Source organism: Ramularia collo-cygni (assembly GCF_900074925.1).
Source record: "Ramularia collo-cygni strain URUG2 genome assembly, contig: RCC_scaffold10, whole genome shotgun sequence".
Lineage (NCBI taxonomy): Eukaryota > Fungi > Ascomycota > Dothideomycetes > Mycosphaerellales > Mycosphaerellaceae > Ramularia > Ramularia collo-cygni.
In genome coordinates this window covers 489,898-509,780 of record NW_019716264.1, presented here as the reverse complement: position 1 = coordinate 509,780, position 19,883 = coordinate 489,898, and the positions used below count along the sequence as shown (strand labels likewise).

The 19,883-nt window shown below is 50.5% G+C and overlaps 7 protein-coding genes; 2 read left to right on the top strand and 5 right to left on the bottom strand.

Moving 5' to 3' along the window:
• Positions 1 to 36: 36 nt before the first annotated feature.
• RCC_06756 (uncharacterized protein) lies at positions 37 to 1,215 on the top strand (the record flags this gene model as incomplete). The annotated part of the gene is made up of 1 exon (XM_023772017.1): positions 37 to 1,215. The coding sequence occupies one exon, from the start codon at positions 37 to 39 to the stop codon at positions 1,213 to 1,215; it is 1,179 nt and encodes a 392-aa protein (XP_023627785.1).
• A 2,842-nt stretch (positions 1,216 to 4,057) lies between these two features.
• RCC_06755 (uncharacterized protein) lies at positions 4,058 to 5,419 on the bottom strand (the record flags this gene model as incomplete). The annotated part of the gene is made up of 1 exon (XM_023772016.1): positions 4,058 to 5,419. One exon carries the CDS (start codon positions 5,417 to 5,419, stop codon positions 4,058 to 4,060), a length of 1,362 nt encoding a protein of 453 aa, XP_023627784.1.
• A 1,007-nt stretch (positions 5,420 to 6,426) lies between these two features.
• Positions 6,427 to 10,285, bottom strand: RCC_06753 (uncharacterized protein; the record flags this gene model as incomplete). Of its 2 annotated transcripts, XM_023772014.1 has the most annotated exons (10): positions 6,427 to 8,097; positions 8,149 to 8,277; positions 8,334 to 8,525; positions 8,573 to 8,665; positions 8,716 to 9,020; positions 9,074 to 9,107; positions 9,160 to 9,400; positions 9,452 to 9,869; positions 9,925 to 10,181; positions 10,236 to 10,285. In XM_023772014.1, the coding sequence occupies 10 exons, from the start codon at positions 10,283 to 10,285 to the stop codon at positions 6,427 to 6,429; spliced, it is 3,390 nt and encodes a 1,129-aa protein (XP_023627782.1). The 2 variants fall into 2 exon arrangements, with proteins under 2 accessions (XP_023627782.1, XP_023627783.1); XM_023772015.1 differs by lacking the exons at positions 6,427 to 8,097; positions 8,149 to 8,277; positions 8,334 to 8,525; positions 8,573 to 8,665 and having other exon boundaries at positions 8,918 to 9,003; positions 9,059 to 9,107.
• A 938-nt stretch (positions 10,286 to 11,223) lies between these two features.
• Positions 11,224 to 13,580, top strand: RCC_06752 (uncharacterized protein; the record flags this gene model as incomplete). XM_023772013.1 has 3 exons in its annotated part: positions 11,224 to 11,304; positions 11,361 to 11,558; positions 11,607 to 13,580. 3 exons carry the CDS (start codon positions 11,224 to 11,226, stop codon positions 13,578 to 13,580), a joined length of 2,253 nt encoding a protein of 750 aa, XP_023627781.1.
• Positions 13,581 to 14,191: 611 nt separating this feature from the next.
• On the bottom strand, positions 14,192 to 15,875 carry RCC_06751 (uncharacterized protein; the record flags this gene model as incomplete). XM_023772012.1 has 4 exons in its annotated part: positions 14,192 to 14,422; positions 14,473 to 14,767; positions 14,844 to 15,313; positions 15,375 to 15,875. 4 exons carry the CDS (start codon positions 15,873 to 15,875, stop codon positions 14,192 to 14,194), a joined length of 1,497 nt encoding a protein of 498 aa, XP_023627780.1.
• Positions 15,876 to 17,107: 1,232 nt separating this feature from the next.
• On the bottom strand, positions 17,108 to 17,827 carry RCC_06750 (uncharacterized protein; the record flags this gene model as incomplete). Its single annotated transcript, XM_023772011.1, has 1 exon — positions 17,108 to 17,827. One exon carries the CDS (start codon positions 17,825 to 17,827, stop codon positions 17,108 to 17,110), a length of 720 nt encoding a protein of 239 aa, XP_023627779.1.
• Positions 17,828 to 18,696: 869 nt separating this feature from the next.
• Positions 18,697 to 19,014, bottom strand: RCC_06749 (uncharacterized protein; the record flags this gene model as incomplete). The annotated part of the gene is made up of 1 exon (XM_023772010.1): positions 18,697 to 19,014. One exon carries the CDS (start codon positions 19,012 to 19,014, stop codon positions 18,697 to 18,699), a length of 318 nt encoding a protein of 105 aa, XP_023627778.1.
• Positions 19,015 to 19,883: the final 869 nt, after the last annotated feature.

The following is a 19,883-nucleotide window of genomic DNA, read 5'->3' as shown; positions in this document are numbered from 1 at the left end:
TGCTGCTGGCAGTATAGTCTTCCTCTAGACCCTAAAATGGGCAGTGAAGATGAGAGCACACCCAATGTGCCCCCATCAGACGACCAAGGATCATCCAAGCCAGCCGAGACCCACTTCCCCATCACACGCCCGAATGGTCTCCCGCCTCTCTACGTCGACCTGTCCGGCCTCTCGTGGGAGACCGAATCACGCAGAGCGGCCGTGGTGCGATCCATAGGGCAAAGCATGCAGACGAGCAGTGACAAAGCCGTCCAAGTACTTGGCCGTCCATACAAACAAGAAGAACTCGATGCGTGTGCCTTCCACTTTATCAAAGCGCGCAAAAACTTCCTCGATTACGGATCAGTAGGCCTCGGGATAGCGTTCGCGCTTTCATGGCTAGGCCGACACACGTTTCGTTTCCCTTTCTATGCGCCTAAATGGACCTACTTTAGTCCCGACCGCTTCCTCTTCTTCCGCGGCCGCATTGCAAGGGCACACTGGCATGCCATGAGGACAAGTGCTTATTTGATGCTTGGAATTTATTCCTCCGCGTACGCCAGTATGGTTGTGGCCGTTTCCGGGCAGCGTCGGGATCCTCGCTTAAAGGACTACCTCACCGTGGAGAGCCAAATGAACATTCGAGACATCCTACAACCATTAATTCAGGATGGAAGTGCTGAGAGGAAGACTGAGGTGACGTCCGAGATAGCAAGGCAGTGGCCTTTGCACCAGCGTCTGGACGGTAGGCACAGGGACGGTCCGGGCGATGAAGGTGAGAACAGCATGGCTGAGCACTTGGATGGCAATCCGCCCACGGAAGGACCTCTTGTCGAAGACTATCAGGACCAATATCAACAAACGGACAAGAGGGCTCTCCTCGAGGCCATTCGACGCGCGGATGGTAAGAACGTTGATGGCGAACACGGTGATCAGTGGGGCACTTCTCAGAGTCATCAGAATGCATCCTCCTCACCAATTCCTTCTCCGTTGGACCGCAAAGTCTCGACCTCATCCTCCCCGGTAGCTTCTGGATCACAACCCAGCGAAAGTGCGTGGGACAGACTGCGTCAGCAAGCCGAACGACAAGCTTCACAGCTCGATGAAGTTGCCGACTCTGGCGATGCCTTTGACGACAGATCAGAGGCACAGCGGAAATTCGACGCACAAATTGAACAAGAAAGAAAGTTCAGCACTATCAACAAGGATGGTAGTAATGGAAGTGGTGGAAGTTAGTCAGGGCCTGCGTCTCTACGTCTTCGTCGCCGTGTCTTCTTTGTCGTGATACCAAGARAGAGGCAACGGACTTCCGCTCGAGACAGTCTGTCTCCTTTCAACTGCCCTTAGTAGCCAGTATCCCAACTGGGAATTCGACCCTCTATCCTCATCGAAGTCGATGCAGGCTGATGCATAATGTGGTCGCAGATGATGGGTATGTAGCGAGCATCGCATTCTAGCCGTCTATTCGGGAGATTTCGACCACTTTGGAGTCGATCAACATAGCTTGTCGTGTGCAGGCAATGCTCTCTCAATTACTTTTCTTACCTTTAGAGAAACGGTGGAAATCATTTCATTGGCATGCTCACTCTTTCGACGAAGACAAGCATACATATAAGCGTGCGGCAGCGTAACATTACAGACACCCGCCGTGCTCCAAGTAGATTCTGCTCCACTTCTTTCCGATTCATCCCTAGCTGTTCTTCTCCAACAAGACTCCCTCAAATTCCTCCACCTCCCACGGATCCTCATAGAACATCGCGCCCCATCTTTCCAACAACTCACACCTCTCCTCCATACTCACGCACATGCCCAACATCGCAGCGTCCGGAGTAAGCGTTCGAAGGATCCACACTCCACCCTCCCCTTCCTTATCGGCCAACCCACTACAATCCCCTCCTTAGCCTCCGCTTCCGACATCTCAACAAATCCAATCACTTTCCGCACATAATTTTCCTCACTCTCCCACAATTTCGCGCCTAGTAAGCGGAGACGATTACAAAACGCATCCTCGACAACAGGATCCGGATCGCGATGTGTGATTTCTAGTCGTGGAATTCCGAGGAATTCTGCTATGGCTATGTCGAGAGGTAGTATTAGGATGCCACCGCTGGAAGGATAGCCGTGAATTTTTGGGGAAATCCGAGGAGAATTTCGTGCGGTTGTGAGTGGGATATTGGTTTGGATCGTCGGTGGGACAGGAATAGTTCTGTTGACTTGTTGGCTCCATTTCTGTGGTGAGGGTTGACCTAATGGCAAATGATCGACGATTGGCGATGTTGGCGATGAGGATTTCAAGGAGCACAGTGGTGATTGTGAAGGCGATTTAGGATTGTCCGCTTTGCTGATTTGCTATCGAAGACGCTTTGAGCCAGTGGTACCACAAGATGAAGCTCCTAGCTGTCAGGAAGACGCAGCTATCAGGTAAGGAAGCGATAAACTAAGGTCGAACATATCGAGATGTAGAAGATTCACGAGCGCTGGTCAATATATAACGGCAGCTTACACGCAATCCCATCATCCGCTTGGCTTTGGGGTATCGGAGTTCCTAACTTTAGTAACGAATTGGCCCTTCTAGCAACAAGATTGGTTGTACTCCTGCAGATGTCGGTGCCTATTTAAAACGGCAGCCTTGTTGGTGGCGATTTGCTCTGCCGCCGGCGCTTCAAGGAAGTCGTAGCGCTGCGCTCCTTCGGAGTGGGWCTACCCTAAACGAAATGCCCTAACAAAGGTTTAGGACGCGGGTCGTATTGCGAAATCATCTAATCTGTCATGTATTCACATAGTGTCAAGGTGAAGAGGATATAGCCGTACCTAGAGAAACCCCTTTCAAGTTTCTCCTATATTGACAGTCAAGCCTCCTTTTTGATAGAAGACAGAGCTAGCCAAGTCACTCGACGGAAAGATTTGCCTGTCCCATCGTAGTGGCCTTTTGCCTAGTATTAGCCAACGTAGTCTAGAACTGTTCGCAGCCTGTGCCGCAAGTCGTGATGCAGGCCAACCATTTTACCCGCCGATATTTGGTTGCATCGGACGTCGATTCGGCCAATTTAGAACCATCAAAGGAAGTGTCATGTAAATCAGAGCTAAACTGAGYTTCATGACTTCGAGTGATACATCTACAAAAGCGATCGACATTTGTATCACCCTCCTAGACAAATACCAAGTCTTCCATCTCCTTCCGGACCTCATCATCCATCATCTCCCCCAACATCATGCCCGGCACATACGCCTCTCCCTTCAATCTCCACGTCCTTCCTCCATCTCCCGCCCAGACTTCAGAAGCAACAACTGGTCTGCCATGTCCCTTGAGGATCATCAGAACATCGCCCTTGACAACACTATTCGGCACCAAACCCAAGTACCCTTGCTCCGTAACTACCAGCCTCTTTCTCTTCGTCCGCAACGCAACAGTCTTTCTAAGAGCCCATGTCTTCCAATCCACGACATGATGGTTAGAATTCCAATTTGTGAGGTGTTCTTCCAACGACACACCTCCCAGTTTAAGCCCGGCGTTTGCATCGATGAAACTCAGCGACGCGTCGAAAGTCCAAGTGTTGACGAAGGATTCGAGGAGCGGTAATTCTTGCCCGTGGGTATAAAAGCGTCCAACGCCATTCTCATCCGTACCCGCGGTGAGACACGCGGAGAAGGCAGATTTGGGAGTGAAGTGCTCGCATGGCCACGGCGAAAACTTTGTCGGTTGGGTCAAATCACCCCGAAACCGCGGATTTCGRTGGTCTGCCATTGAGCCCTCGGACGTGGGCATGATCCCGCCTAGACCGTCGACGACGTCGATAACGAAACCATGGATGGATAGTGTGCGGTCTGGTACTAGTCTGATTTCAGGTCCTGCACCGATTTCCTCCCAGCCTTCTTCGTAAAAACGACTCCATTTGAAACCCGCGCGGAAGCTCCCCTCGATGATACCGGTTTCTCTTCCCGAGGATAGATCTGGAACCCAGGAGGGAAGCCTCTCTCCTCGGGTCTCTGTTCCCATACTGCCTTTTCCTGTCCGATACTCGACCAGCTCTTCCGTCGCGCCATCAATAAGACAGATGTAATCAAGCGGGCTACTCCCTCAATTCATGCAAGCCACAGCAAACTCCTCATAGACTTTAACAATTGACTTCTTCGAATCATGCTCAATCCTCAAATCTGGCAGACAGGGCAATGCCAGAATTCCAAAAACGCGGTCTTTGGGATCGAAGCATTTGGCATAAGATATCAATTTGAAGGCCTGCCACAGAACATCACCTCGTTGTGGACCTGATGTCGGACTATTGTGGAAGTGAGTAGTCATTTGCAAGAGACTATCCATATCAAGCGGTGGCTGGATGAATTTCCGGTGGGTTTCACGCTCCAGCTGCGCGATCTTGGCAATATGTACAATGTTGTCCTGCACATCAGAACTCATTGCACCGGCGAACGCATCGCGAATGGCGGCGAAGATGAAGACGGCATCCCGAATGTATCGCCATTCCGTGACTCTATCGCCAAGAACCAGAGCCATATCCGCTGTGCCTGTGACTAGCTCCTGTATCATCCACAGACGACGCCAGTATCTGAGAGAAAAGAAGGCGTCCAGGAGATCTGAGTATAGAGGTTCCGTGTTGTGACTCCAGTCAATCAGCGAACTCAAAATCATTTTCATCTTCACGGCGGCGGAGTTCCGCCATATGAATGCGAGTCGCTGATCGACGTCGTCGTATGCTTCTTGGAACTCTGTACGATAGAGAGTCGAAAAGAATTGCACATCATCTAGGGCTTTATACAGCGTCTCATTCCCTTCGCCGAGCCAGACGAGGACGTTTCCCGCTCGCTGATAAATGGAGCTCATGATTTCCATCTGGGCATCCCGCTCATCTATATCCTTTTGGTTGATACAAATGAAATCCGCCCAAAGACGACAGCCTTTGACGAACTGCGGCATCAGACGGAGTCTTCGGAGTGCGGCGTACAAATTCTGACGGACGTAGAAGGAGGCCTCTGGTCCTCGCTCGCCGCTTGCAGAGCAGTTTGTGATGGAGATTTGCTGATCTGAAGGGCCTTCTCCCCACTCATATGAGAGTGCAACATAGTTTCCCCAAATGAATTTTGGTCCTAATTCTGTTCTTCGCTGTGGCTGTGGGCGTGGAGCTTGCTGTTGGCGTTTAAATGGACTTTCGAACATCCTCTTTGTTTTGCGAGAGATCTTCTTCAGCCCACGGCGAAGTTTTCTGCCAGCCGCCGAGGAGCCTACTTTGAACTCACTGTCGTCGTCGTCATCATCATCTGAAAGGACGATAGTCACGCCACCGCCAGTCTCTTCTGGGTGGTCTGTGATATTCAAAAAAGCCTCCAACGGAATTTTGGCTCCCTGCTTAGAAGCCTTCTTCTGATCGGCCAGCCACGGTTTWCCAACTTTGGACTTTGGGATACGGCCAGCTTTCGCATCTGCCATCAAACCAAGCACATGTGGTGTCTCTAATAGTTCTGTTGGCCGATTTTTTCGACTTGTGCGTGAAAATTCACACTGGGAACCGGGGACACGAGCGCTTCATCTGCGATACCCCGGACTAGTTGACATTTGCAGATATTGACGTGTGTTAGGAGGCATCTTATCGGGCTGGTGTTGTTGGTGTCGTAAGCTGGTTTGGGTAGGATCGAGAGTAGGCGTATGCTGAAGTATTCTTCGGGGTTGAGATTTTTGTAGACAAAGGTTCCGTCAGGGGCCATGGCGCCTGCTGTAGTCTCGCTAACAGTAAGTCACATGAATGTCCTTTCACGCCTATCTAAAGATGAATGAGGACTTCAATTGCGAAGTAGATGTATCGTACAGCGTGCTCTGTGGCTGAGCAAGGCTGTGGTGGTCGTACATGATATCTTGGCGAAGGATCTGGATTGTCCCCATCGAATGAGATTACCATGGGCTGGAAGGCGTTCAGCCTCACTGCGCTCCGGGCCACATTGGTTGGAAATCTCCGCCTCCGAGTCGTTTCAACCAGCGCCCTCACCCCTATWCACACACCTACATCTTAATCTTTTTCTTACAAGCGACCGATGTTTTCCGGAAACATTTGCATAAGAGTTATTTATATAGCCTACGGCTTACAGAGAGACATTATAAGTACAATTTTAGGGAGAGGGTTACTATAATGTTTGAAGAAGCAGTAGAGTAGGAGGTGTCGGAGCTTATATACTACAAGTATGTTAGGAAACTGAAAGAACTTGATAGCAAGATCCGTGACCAAGCCAAAATGCTCTTTCGGCACGCACGAAGCAAGGTAGCAAACGAGAGATTGATAGCTACACAGAAGATATGCTGGTCGTTGTAGAGCCGCATCGAAAGAGTATTGTGAATTCAAAGCTAACAGCCAGGTCGACCGCTCGAATAACTACTGCTCCACCAACTACACAGCAAGCAAGCGGGTGATGTATGAAAAGCAAGACATTTTGACATTTCTCGAGTCACTGCGGTCCCCAGATGACCGCCATGGAGTAAATCATCAGACTTGCCCGCTGAACCGCAACACCTTTGAGGAACAGCCCTCGCCCGGCCGTCTCTGTCATTGATTGCCGCCCAGTTGAAGACGCATTGAACCACGTTTTGGCGTCACTTCTCGATCCATATACGTCTGCCTCGGCTCCATTTGCTCCCACAAACTTGACGTGGAATGGCACGGTTCTGCCCTGTGATGGAGTGCAACGGATAGTCACGGAGACAATTCGATCCACTCCATCCATGGCGATGGCAGTCCAAGCACCTGTACCGCTTGGCGCCACGCCTGCGAAAATATTCTTACCCGTCGAGTACTCGAATTTGAAACCATATAGATCATCACCTCCCTGGTTGCAAGACAAGCCTTTGAGCTTACCATTCTCTTCATCGATCTCCCCGAGCGTGGCAGTAACACTGTCCTCTGTGAGTGTGCCTGCAATTCTCGACATGACATATCCAGGCTTCTTCCACCCATCGACAAACTTCCTCCACGATGCACTCTGCAGCTCGTCATAATCCGGACAAAAGACCTTGCGAGCCACATACTGTTCTTCCTTTGGCGCGTCAATGCCCCAGATGACGCCGACGCGGTCGTAGATCTCGCCGTAGCCGCCCCAGAATCCTTTCAACACGTACCCGGCTATAGGCGGTGTTCCTTGCCATTTTGGACGATGGGGTTGATCTGGGTAGAGATCAAATCCCTCTTTCCGTCCATCGGTTGTCCAGAACCAGGCAGCTGTCAGAGCTTGCGTCTTTCCGTCCGTGAACCTTTCCGCGAATCCTCCAAAGAGCTCGACACGGAGAATACGAATGTCATCAAGCAGCTCGATGACTCTCCTCGTGAATCCTTGATCCATGATGTTGGCAGCTGGCAGGATGGATTCCGGGAATTTATCGGTTGTGATTGCAAGCCCCACGATCGAATTATTGGCGAGGAAGAATGTAATGCGACGCACTACATCATACTCATCGACTTGGGGAATGTGCTCCCAATTGTTTCCCCCCTTGTCAGGGGAAGAACCGACCAAGGGGCCCAAGGAGAAATTCAGGCCTTTCTGGCGAAGAAGGTCAATCCGTGAGCCGTGCAGCTTCATTATCTGGGTCTGCTGATCTGGATCAATTCCTGCCAGCAGGAGCCAGCGATGAAAGTCTATGACAATCTCTCCCGGAGCTCGTATCTTCAAGTCGTAGACAAGATCAGGGACAACAAGGCCGCGCCTTATGAAGCAAAACTTCYCGACAAAGTCTAGACCATTGTCCACCCCCTTCCCGTCTCTCTTGACGAAATCATTCGCCGGGACGAATCTGAAAGGAAGGGAGGCGCTGGGTCCTTGGGCCCAGGTGAGTAAAAGTTGATCCAGCTTTTCCCCTACCTCGATGCCGTCGTATTGGGCGCCATTGCTCAATTTGACCTGTAGTCTCGTCTCCATACCGACCCCGTTTTTGAGTTTGGCCTTCCAAAACTTGGTTACGCTCGTGGAGAAATCTGCATTTTCTTGAGCATCGCTTAGCCTGACTGTCAGATTCTGAAGTTCATTTTCTTTTTGCCGCGCTACTTCTGAAGAGGCAGATAGATCTCGTTTGGCTTGTTCGATCTCTTGCTGAGACTTTGCTTGATTGGCTTGTTCCTGCTTTTGGGCCTTGGAGAAGTCAATATCACAGAATCGTCTTTTTTTTGCAAGACCGCTTACCTGTGCGAGAGCGACGATAGCAGTATCCCGCTCCTTTTTGAGGACTTCGGTCGAGGACGAAAAGTCTTTCTTGGCCTGTTCCGTTTCCTGTTGGAATTTTGCTTGATCGGCCTGGACCTTCTCTTGAACCTGCAGAATCGCAGTGTTAAGGTGCATCTCTCACGGCCGTGCTGTCTATCACTTACCTGTTCAAGAGCAACAACAGCGGCTTCTTTCTCTTTGTTGAGTACCTCACTTGAGACGACGGCAATGTCTCTCTCTTTCTCAAGTGCTTTAACCGCAACAACGGYAATATCTCGTTCCTTGCGCAATGCTTCAACAGCAGCTTCCGTATCGCTATCATCAGTGCCCGCAGGGTCAGTGCTGGCAGTCTTGCTCTGTAAGAGTCAGCGACTATGCTTCGGAGCCAAACGACCGTTCTTACTGGAATGAGCAGGCGAAAGATGGCAGGACTGATGAACTGTTGCGGCCGGTTTGCATCATTCAGAACCTGCGGGAATACAGCCAAAAGATCCACCTGCGATTCACACATCAGCTCTTTCTTCCAGAATGACGAAGAATGCTCACCCTTTTGGCAATCTTTTTCATCTCAAGATATATATCCCGGAGAGCGGTTTCCAAACCAATAATCGTAGCTTTGTATGGCAACAACGGGTTCGGGGGAAGAAGTTCGTCCAACAAGCTTACAGGCTCCGGACCGGTAGTCAACCGCCCCTGGATGAAGCCGGCGTACGGAACGAGCTGTTGTCTCGCGGCAAGAGCTGCTTTGCTATCGACGTAAAACTTGTTCATAGCCGCTGCTACTGCGGCAAAATCTTTGCGAACCTTTTGCTCGTACAGAGGAGTCGAATCTTCCTGCATATGATTGATCACTATGGAGGCGTCAACGATCGTTGGTCGTAAGTCATACCAAAGCAATGCTTACAAGCTCGAGTCCGAGATGAAAGAACTTTGTAGTCCTGGAGAAAGCAGATGTTAGTAGTGCCCTGTCTCGATGATCAAAGTTCGTACGGTGTATTGGTCCATCAAGCCATGTGCATAGAAGCCCGCGTTTTCGTAAGTCAAGGGCACTCCTCGCCGGGACTGTTGGTAGAAACTCCGCAGAGCAGTGTACTTGGTAATGATTGCGCTCACTCTGTCAGGACACTCGGCGACAGCGTCTGGAAAGTTCATCGCAGCTTCTTTCAAAGAGACAATGTCCCAGTCGGTGGCGTCCACTGGTCTGATCTTGCCGCCGCCTGTCCACGAAACCCTGTCTTTATCAGCACTGTACTTGGTTGGTACTGCTTGTTCATCAGCCTACGATGTGGACGTTTCATGCGCGCTCAGCAGATCTGCAGCGCTGACCGATCCCGTCGAGTGGCCCACTTCATTGAACCCGAGAGATCCCATTCGCCCAATGCCCAATGCTGATGTAAAGGCGCGCTCGAAGGCCTCGGGTGGTGTGGATTGGGTCAGTTTGACAGACACCAGAGCATTGAACGTACCACCCTCCAGAAAGCCGGAAACGAAACCATCGCCGTAGACTTCGGTGAAGCGCGCAGGGGGGACGTTCCTGAGCGGCACGAATTGGTTCACCTCGTGCGCGACTAGCTTCTGGTTGACGACGTCGACGTGGAAGAGATAGTTGAGGTCTGCATTCCCGAATGCGACTTCGTCCACGAAGTATCCACGCACTTTGGTATTGGTACCACGAGCGTCATTCTTGATGATATGAGCACCTTTTCACCACTCATTAGATGGTTGCGGTCACTACGATCACAGGTGAAAACCGACCAGAAAGATCCATTCTTTTTGTGACATCACTTAGATGTCGAATGATCAGGGCTTCCCATTTGATTGTCTGACTGACCTTGCCGGTCTGCCGCGCCAGATGGCCTGTTGGCGTGGAGAGGATCTCGGGGGCAGTGACGGTTTCCTTTGCGTCCAGAAAGCGCTCCGCTGCGTGTTGAAGATCTCCGTCGGTCGCTCGGACCCCGTCGAGCTTTTGCACTGCATCGTTAATGGTTGTTTCTTGGGTGAAGGTATTGTACCTTGTAAATCTGTCAGTTGAGGTACGCAGCGGTGTGCTTGCATAGCAAACCTACCCCTGTCCAAGACGCATCCCCGGGTGAAAAGGTACGACGGACGACGACATGTTGCTTGACAAAGACTCGATCAACCAGGGCACTATGTTTTGTCCTTTGCATCAAGACCACTTTGCTTGCCTCATGTCGTGTCTCGGCTGCTCCAACGGCTCGCCCTGGAGGAGTCGGGTCAATTCAGCAGGGTCAATACACCAGCAAGTGTCTTGAGCCGACGTTGCATCCAGCTGCCACTGTTGTCACGCATTGCGATTGAGGACCAGGTAGAGCGTAGCCGAGCAGAGCTTGCAGCCGTGGGCCTGAATCTGGACTGTCGAAGACAGACCATGCGATGCCTTCTTTAGGCCACCTCCTATAAGTCGCTGATGCAGATGCGGTAGGCTCAGCTCAGCTTGGCTCGGCTGCACTGTTGAGGCTGGCTGAGACGTGCTGCACTTGTTACAAACGTGCATGCATTCCACTGGCTAGTGCCGTTAGTAGTCATGTATAGACTGTCCACGGTACACACTCCGATGTACGAGGGCGACTGCCAAGCTACGTGGCTTGCATGGATGTGAGGCGTCGGTTAATGTGCAGTAGTGGATTCTATTCCACGTCGGTCTAGAACAGAACGGCTCGACTTTTACACTCCCGCTCCCACATACAACATGGAATGCATCGCTTTCAGCTCCTGCTCGATCTCAGCCCCCCGACTAAGTCAACCAATAGTGGAGCGTAGAAACAGCCAGCAGACCTCACGCACTGTAAAGCGCCGGAGGTATGCAAACGCGGACAGCAATGCATGGCCTGGCGAGACACGCCAACGCCTCGCTACACCCATTGGCTAGGAAAGGCGTTTGCATGTACTTGATACGAATGCATGGTCGTTCACTCTTGCCTTGATCTAGTACCTTTTGACTTTCTATCGCACATCACCCAGCTCAGCGTTCGATCATATACCGGGATCATTTGAAGCAGAGAAGCAGATATTCCAGTCAAGGAAGTCTTGAAGATGGCAGCCAAGAGCCCAGTGCAACAGATTTACGACATTCTCAACGGTCTCTACGGTGAGAAGTTAGACCTAATCAATCATGTTCGTATGAGTGAGGGCCCGGGAATCACAAAACACCCTCTGACCCAAGCGCGTAGCCAAATGCAAAGCCGACACAGATCTTCCAGATGGAGTTTGCGGCACGCATCTTGGACAAAGGAACCTACGACTATCCTGGTAGTGATACTATCAATGCTCAGCAGGTCAAGCCGCAGGTGGTCCAGGAAGCAGAATTTCGCCTTGCAAACGACATTTTACCACTTTCAAATGTGATGGGCGGTCCTACCGGGGCGAAGGTGGGTATGGTTGCATCACAACTCGACCTGTGCTGATGATTTCAACAGCTGGCCGACAAATACAATGATATCCTGTTTAGTCTGGTCCCCACTGTCCCGGAGCACGACACAATGGCGGATCTCATTCACTCGGATCAAGACAAGATATGTGCATGGCTACTGGAGGAAGYCCCCAATTGGATTCCCCCAAAGGATGACATATTAAAGGACATTCCTAGCGACTTTGACGAGCACAAACTGGAGAAACCTTCCAGCGTACTAGTACCGGATGACGAGGGAGAGGATCAGCGCAAGACCATTCCTCGGATTGACCTGTATCAGAAGATCTTGGATTCATACGAAATCGAACGCTTTCGATGGGTTCAATTCAAGCTGAACGCAAGACCTAAAGATATGGCGACCGCCACGCCCGCTGCCATCGACAACTACAATCGTATGCTCGCCTATTTCGCACCGGTCATTGATAAGAAACTGGAAGCAATGTGGACCATGTTGCTGATTCGCGGTCAATACCATCGGGTTCGCCGCTTCATTGGATTCGTGGATGTGGAGAGCGCTTCGGGGTCTCTTCAACGTGCCAAGGAGAGTCTACGAGCATCAGTGATGCGAAGCATAGACGATGCGGAAGACGTCTACCCCGTTTACTTCTCGCCGGCCACTTGGGCGACCAAGCTTAGCACAGCTTTCAAGCCTGAAGATCTGCTCTCTAGTGAGGAGTCGGTCCGAGAGCAAATGTTCGCCAAACAGCGAGAAAGGGGCCAGCTGCTCACGAAGAGGAACGACGTCAAGGCATCCCAGCAGGACTTGAAGCCTTTGCAGGATGCGGAGCAGGCAGCACGCAACAAGTTCATGGAAAGCCGCGACAAGATGGTCGGAGGCTATTCGGACACTGCCATTAAACTCATCAAAATGTACTTTGATGCCAAGATGCAGCATGCCAAAAACCAAGAGGCATTCTTCAATGATTTCGGTCAGGGCGCCAAGAAGGAGCTCGACGATATCATGGAGGCAGATGCCCAGCCTCCGCTCACGGCGGAGCAATTCGAGCAACTCATGACGATGCAGAAGGAATGCATCTCCAATCAAACATCGCTACAGAATGCAAGCGAAGCCTTGGCGAGGTCTCAGCTCGCGACTGCGCAGGTTCGCGGCAACGATACCTCCGCTTTCCTCTACGAACTCGAGGAGAAGATCTCGTCATTGACCCTCGACATTGAATACTTGATGCAGATCCTCGACAAGTCGTCCAATGCCACCCTCAAGGCGCTTCACGCGCCAGGCCAACCTGGTGGTCAAGACATATCCGCCACCCCCCAACACGCAGATGTAACGGAGGCTGTTGTGGTACCCCAGGATGGGGACGCCTCGATTTGGACCGAGACCAGACAAAGTCTTTCCAGGTCCACCACTTACGATTCTTCATTGAAGACCGCGTCAGGATCTCACACTGACTGGACCATCGACTTATTCTTCGGATCTGCCTCTGGAAGTCAGACCACCACTGCAGGATCCAGCCACGAGACTCACGACACCAGAAATGTCGAAATTCAAATTGCGTTCCGCAGTATGAAAGTCCAGATTTCCAGGCCCTGGTTCAACGCAGGTATATTCGACCGGTTGCCCGAGTATACGTCCACATCAGCAACTCCAGTTCAGACGATTCTACCCGCGTATCCCATCGCCTTCATCGTTGTCAAGGATGTGCACATTGTGCTCAAGCAGACCGCAGACTCCTGGGGCACCAAGGCGGCGGACTTGCAGAAGAATATGAGTGCAGGCGGTGGAGTCTTGTGCTTCAGCGTGGCCAAATCCGAGAGTTCGAGCGAGCATCGTACCGCTGCTTCCGTGTCTCAGAGCGGAGACTACTTGTCCATTCGCATTCCGGCGCCTCAGATTCTGGGTTGGATCCAGCAATACGTACCGGCCGCGACCACCCAGCCGGGGTATGGTCCTATCGACCCCAAAGAATTCCTTAGCGCTGTCAAGGACAAGGCTTCTGATAATGTCAGCGTCAAGACTTAGGCGGCTGTTAGTAGCGTCATGCTATGCTGGGCAGATTGAGCTCGGGGAGGGGCTTAGAGGCTCACTGAAAGGGGTAAAAAGTGCATTCTATAGGCAGATATCGAGTCATTTCCAGAGCTGTCGATATAAGAAATTATCGACAAGAGCAGCGCCCTTAACTGCTCTCTCGCTTAATTGACGGGCTACTCTGCTAGTGTTTAGGAATCTAGCAGGCCTAAAATCGTCGATTCTGTAGAGAGTGATGCGTTAGGTTATGGCGGGAATGAATAAGGATGATTTGTCCCGGCGAACAATCCTCATATCGACAGCTCTGGTCATTTCCTTGATCGGGGTCTACTGCCTTCTTTCTCTTGCGCTCTTGCATGTACCCGTGAGCGCTTCAAGATCTCGACATAGTTTCCATGGGACTTTGGAACAGCCTCTCCGTGCCTACTTTCACTTCGTGTGCCCGCCGGTGTACTACCGAACATCCCTGGGGTATGGCATTTGTAGACTGCGCTATAACAGAAAGAAAGGCTTGAAACTATGGACTTTCAGCACGACAGAGCGGCATTCGCATTTGGAATTGAATTGTCCTACTAAATATCACAACCTAGACAACAATACTTTCATCAGATATGTAGTCTGGGAACCAGCGCCTTATTACGCTCCACAGGTTTTTGTGGCTCAGTGCCCCCCTTTACCGGTTCAACCTTGAAGTGTTTCAAAGATGCGAATACGTTGTTGAGCTCCACCAGCTTCTTCTTCAGCGGAACTGCTGCAATGCCGAKTTTCAACCAGTCCTGTTTGCCATCCCACTCGTTTAATGTTGCAGGGCCCAATTCACGAAACTCCCAGATTGGCTGCGATATTGTCAGTGTACGAAAGATACTTCAAAATCCAACAGACTCACAACAGCTTTGTCTGCTTGACCTTGGATGCTTTCCATCAAATCGCCAAGCCGACCGATCGAGCCATCCCCCGATTCCCCATCGGTGACTGTTAATCGATCTTTGCCCTGTTCTTTCCCGATTGCTTCCAACCAATTGAAGACGGACAATTCTTTGACATTTCCCCATTTGAACGTGCCTTTTAGCACGCTCACATGCTCACCCAAGTTGATAGCGATGACTCTTGCGAGCGAATACTTGTAGCCGGTCTGGAAATTCTCCTTCATCACGGCTTTACCATTGACATGGGCGAAAAGTCTAGAAGAGTGAAAGGTATCAACAAGGTGGAACAGAAGATGGATGAGTCGAGCATCATTCGAGCAGGGCGACTTACGTATTAAAGTCATTCCTAGGAACAAGGGAGCAGACCGCTTTTGGACCAGCAAATCGATTGATTCGAGCCGCTTGGTATGCGTAGATGCTGCAAAGCGTGATGAATCCCAGGAAATTGGCCGGGACCTTGTAATTCATGTCGAGCAGCACAATATTGCGCAATTTCGAGGTACTGCAGGTGACTTTTGCTAGTAGCTCTTCTTTCACCGACAAGTCAAAGAGTTTGAATATATCGAAGTCAGCCATGCCAAGTGCCGACGGTAGCTCACTGAGATATTCAATAGGCATCGCGGTTGTGACTTGCACCTGCGCAACAGGTCTAGCAAGAGCTTTCTCGACGCGCCAGCGGCCGACATCTCTGAAAATCTCACTCTGGAGCTCGTTCAGTGGCCCTTTCAAGCTGGCGGTAAGGTACTGGAATGGCTCGAACTTCGTATCTTGCCCATCTTCACGAGTCAATGCGATGTTCTTCTACAATGAATCAGTAGGTCGGCTACGATTAAAAAGTCCATTAAGACAGGGCGATGCTTACCTGGAAAGCAATGATCTCGTCCGCAATGCGTGTGAGTTTAGACTCCACATATCCTCCATCTTCTGCTCTCTCCACCTCCTTCACTTTGAGGAGCTTCCCGTTCAAGATGTATTCGCCCTGGAGCACTGCAAAGCATTTGAGATCGTCAGAACTGGTGCCGCCATGCTCGGCCGTGAGATCCCAGTAATTGTCGTCTGGTTGTGGGATCGCTTCGCCTGGATCGTCGGCCTCTGGGTGAGCGACTCGATCCGGCGGAGATTTATCTTGAGACTTCTTATGTCTATACAAAGTAAGAGCCAAGCCTTTCACATTGTCCGCCCCAGCTCTGTAACGTGCTTTATCGGCTTCGCTTACTCGATTATTCCACCGCTTGGAAACAATTGGGTTTTCGAAGACCWGCGTCCCGACTTCCAACTCTACGCCAAGTCCAGCAGCAGGGTATAGGGGTTTGACTGGTTCGCCTGCTCCGTTGGTTCCGGGCTGTAACGTTCCGGTCGACATGTTTTATACTAGGTTAGGTTAGGTACGGCACGCCGACGTAGACTACAAAGATGGGATACACCGTGCTGTAGCTTCATGGTGACTTTAATAAATAATGCTGCCAAGCATATACTTACCCCCGACAGAATGCAACCACGGGCTTTTTCAGCTCATGCGGGTAATAAGCGAGCTGCATGATCTAGTCTTTTCAGCGTCGACTATGGCGCTTGTGGCGTTCGTGGCATTCTTTGCTCGCATAACTGCACTGCTCCCCTCTGTCGACGAATCCGGGTCGTCGTCCGCTATATCAGAACCGAGGCCGTGGGCTACCATCGTAGAACCAGTGAGTAGTTCGAGAAAGGAGGCCGGGGAAAATCGCCATACAAGGCCATGGCTTTGGCTTCCCTAGCGATGGCCATGTAGCGGATTTATGTGTTGCGACTACGAGATGGATGTTCTCCAGTTCCTAGAATGCGATTCTTGCTTGAAACTAGTCCTCAGGGATATACGGGCAGAGCGTAGTCTTCATTTGATCGCGTTAGTGAATGCCTTTCGCAATGAGAGAATACCCTATGCTGGAGATTTGCAAGCATGAGATAGCGCTCGTACTATCAAGCTTCGTCAGTTAGGAGTAAGACTTGAGAAATATAGCGCTCGTACTATCAAGCTTCGTCAGTTAGTAGTAAGACTTGAGAAATGCCCATAGATATTAAGAACTATGTAGGGTAAAAAATATCATTTGGCACATTCGACCATAGATGCATGAAAGCAAGCCATCCCGTCCGCTCTGGCCTATTGAACCATGTAATCGTTTGATCAGTACTCAGGTGGGTGACCACTGGGGAATCCCAAATGTTGAATGTTGCCAACTCTTTTTGGCCTTTTTTTACTCTAGCTCTCGATGATGTTGGCTTTCAGAACCTTATTTTTACAGCCATACATGTACAAATTACTATATAATACATCAAAGTCAGTAGACAATACATGCTTGCTGTTTGTGTACGGCTTGAGAATTTGAGCACTTTAGAGAGAGGCATCACAGAGGCGGAATTGATGGGAAATCAACACGTCAAACACAAGTTTTTCAATATCAAGTTATAACTATACGTTGTCTTGCCTGGCGCATTGGAACGAAGACATGGAGCTGCTGCATCTCCCACCCTCCTCTTCTATCCATCTCTCTCCTCTCATCGACATGCCGCAACGTGAATTCAACATCGCAGCCTCAACCGAGCCCCTCAGCCTTGCGATATCTAGCACGGCGGTCCTCCAGCAGGGGCATTATCCTTTACATAATACCCCTGGTTTTCACTACGGCAGGCCGAGCCACGAACACAATAAGGAGAGCCCTGCTGGCACTTATTAGGCGAGTACAAAATCCGATTGCCGAGATTCCGACACATGGAAGGCCGTCCATTGAAATAGTAGCAATTGGTAGATGCCACCGTATAGGCCGTCACGCCATAGCTATACCAGATGCACACGTCGCCGCCAGCATTGCCATTACAAGTGTACGTTCTGCCAGTCGAGTAGCTTTCAGATACGCTGAACCCGCCGGAGATCCAGCCATAGGCGGCATTGGCGCTCGCGGTCCAGCTGACCGAGTGCGTCTTAGAAATGGAGACGGAGCATCCGCCACCAGGGCCGCACTTGAGGGTTTGGGTGACTTGCTGTTGGAATGGGTTTTGGTGGGGGTTGCCATCGCCGACTCTGTATGAGTTGGTGCGGTAGACTCCGGACTGGCGCTTGTCGAGAGCGTGCGTGTCCAATGGGAGGCTCATTGGGTGACCCTCCTCGGTGCTCCAGAACGAGCCGTTGGCTGCCATGACGGCCACATCACTGGCTGTTGCTTTGTGCCATTTGGTGTCCAGCACGATATCCGTGGGTACTGGGACGGTAGCCAAGGGTGAGGCGTTGGCAGAGAAGCCAGCCATGGCGAAGAACGCCGCGATGAGAGGGGTGGCGAAGAACATGTTGGAAGGGATGATGGAGAAGATGTCTGGGTCTTTGCTGAACGATTCTTGCAGGTCGGTGTCAGCCCTTTTATATTCCTGTCAGGCCTCTTTGAATCCTGCCCGAATTTCAGTGCAGCGTGCCGTTGTCCCGGCTCCGGTTGGTGGTAATACCTCAAGCCGAAGCAAATCAATGATTCGGGCAAGGGGGGAAAGGTTCATTCGGTCATGGTGTTGACGAAGGCGCGCTAATGCTTTGAGTTGGAGGCGCTTGCTGCACCACTTGTTGGTCCCAACTGGTCACGCAGTACCGCCCAGGCTACGACTCAAGCCCGGATCAGACAGTTATCAGCATCGAGTGAGTCTTGCAGGCATCCCGCAGGACAACTTTGCGACCTGCGGCTGAGCCAAGCGATGGTGTTGAGATGCGAAAAGTAGAAGCCGCATGTGCTGTAGAGGGAGTGATTTGGCTTCTTTGCTGGGTGCACGATATTCGTGCCGTGTTGTCGCTTCCCGAGAATGGAGTGAAGGAGTGAAGGATTCGAACTATTGAATGTGGCAAGCTACAACACGGCACGCATAGCATGTAGCGCAGGGTAGGGTTTTGGCACACGCCGCGGACAAAGAGATGGAAGGATTGAGAAAAAAAAAGTAAAGGCCAAAACAGAGCAACGGCAAAGAAGCGGATGGTTTGGCACAAGTGCAACTGAATGCCAAGAGGAGGCTTATATTGTGTCTGGCCGGCTCCTAGGAAAACGATTGGTGGCTCCTGGAAGTCGAACACTCGCATTGCGGACGATGGAACAGCATTCTTTCCAATGAAGTGAGCAGTAGTGAGTAGGGGAGGGTTGGAAAGGAATTCTGTTGGAACGGAGGTGAGCATAGGAAAACTAGCCGACAAGCTTCACCGAAACGGGTAAGATACAAAAGGGCCGCTTGGTGGAGGGTATTAGCGGTGCGTTGGAAGACTGTGGGATTGAAGGAATGGTGGGGTTTGATGGAGTCGGGGGCGCTGCCTCATGCCGCGGAATGGAATGTTTTTGAGGTTGCTTTGGACTTTGGCAATTGCTGTTATGCGCCATGGTTGCACTTGACGAGGTGACACTCTTGGTGGGAGCCTTGCAGCATGCGGTTGTGCTTTCATCACAGGCAGCGTGGAAGACCGAAGGGCAGCATGTTGTCGTCCGAGAGGCGGGACTGTCACCCATGTGGCGCTGCACGATGAAGCATGTCGTCGTGGGCGACACATGGGCGGGGTTGGTCTAGGTGAGGCTACCGAGAAGCTAGGAGAAGAGGTGAGGATGGTATTGGCCAGCGCCTACGGTGCGCTTTTACGGAGATCTCTGCAACAAAACTTTGAAGTAATAGCGCAACACTAGCAGTAGGGGGTATAGTAACCTCGGCAATAATTAATGAACTCCGTACAATAATAATCAAGTAGCGTGATCGAATGTGCGCATAAGACTAGCATATGATTGCCTTATATCATTCTTTCCTTAAGTGATTACCGCGTAACATAGTAAGGCATTAAAAATAATAGTAAGGCAGTTATAGCATTACTTTTAGAAGTGATGCTATTTGTATAGGTGATTAATAGTAGGCGCGACGCTTTACTATATTTACTTACCTACTTATAGTCGACTCTTATCGCTTCCTAATATCTACTTTTACACCTCCTACTACTTCTACTACTAAACATTAAAGGGCGTAAACTATAACATATAACAACACTAAATAAAGTTATGCATCGTGTATTACTTAGACGAGGAGAATAATTTACTATACCTCGCCGAGTAAATAGATAGGACTATAGGCTCTTAATATAGTCCTTACTTATAGGCTAAAAGGCGATCGATTAACGTAGACACTTAGTAGTAGCGTAAAAAATAAGTAAAGAAGATTCGATAGTCTATATAAAGTTCGAACAGAAGCTGCTTTTTATAGGCCCTATATCTATACTAAGCTACTCCGCGGAGGTATTAAGCGTTCGAGCTATTAATCCCCCCCCCACTTAAGTGTCTTATTAATAACACTTAATAGGAACTAAAAGAACAGAAGTAAAGGAAGTAAAACAAAA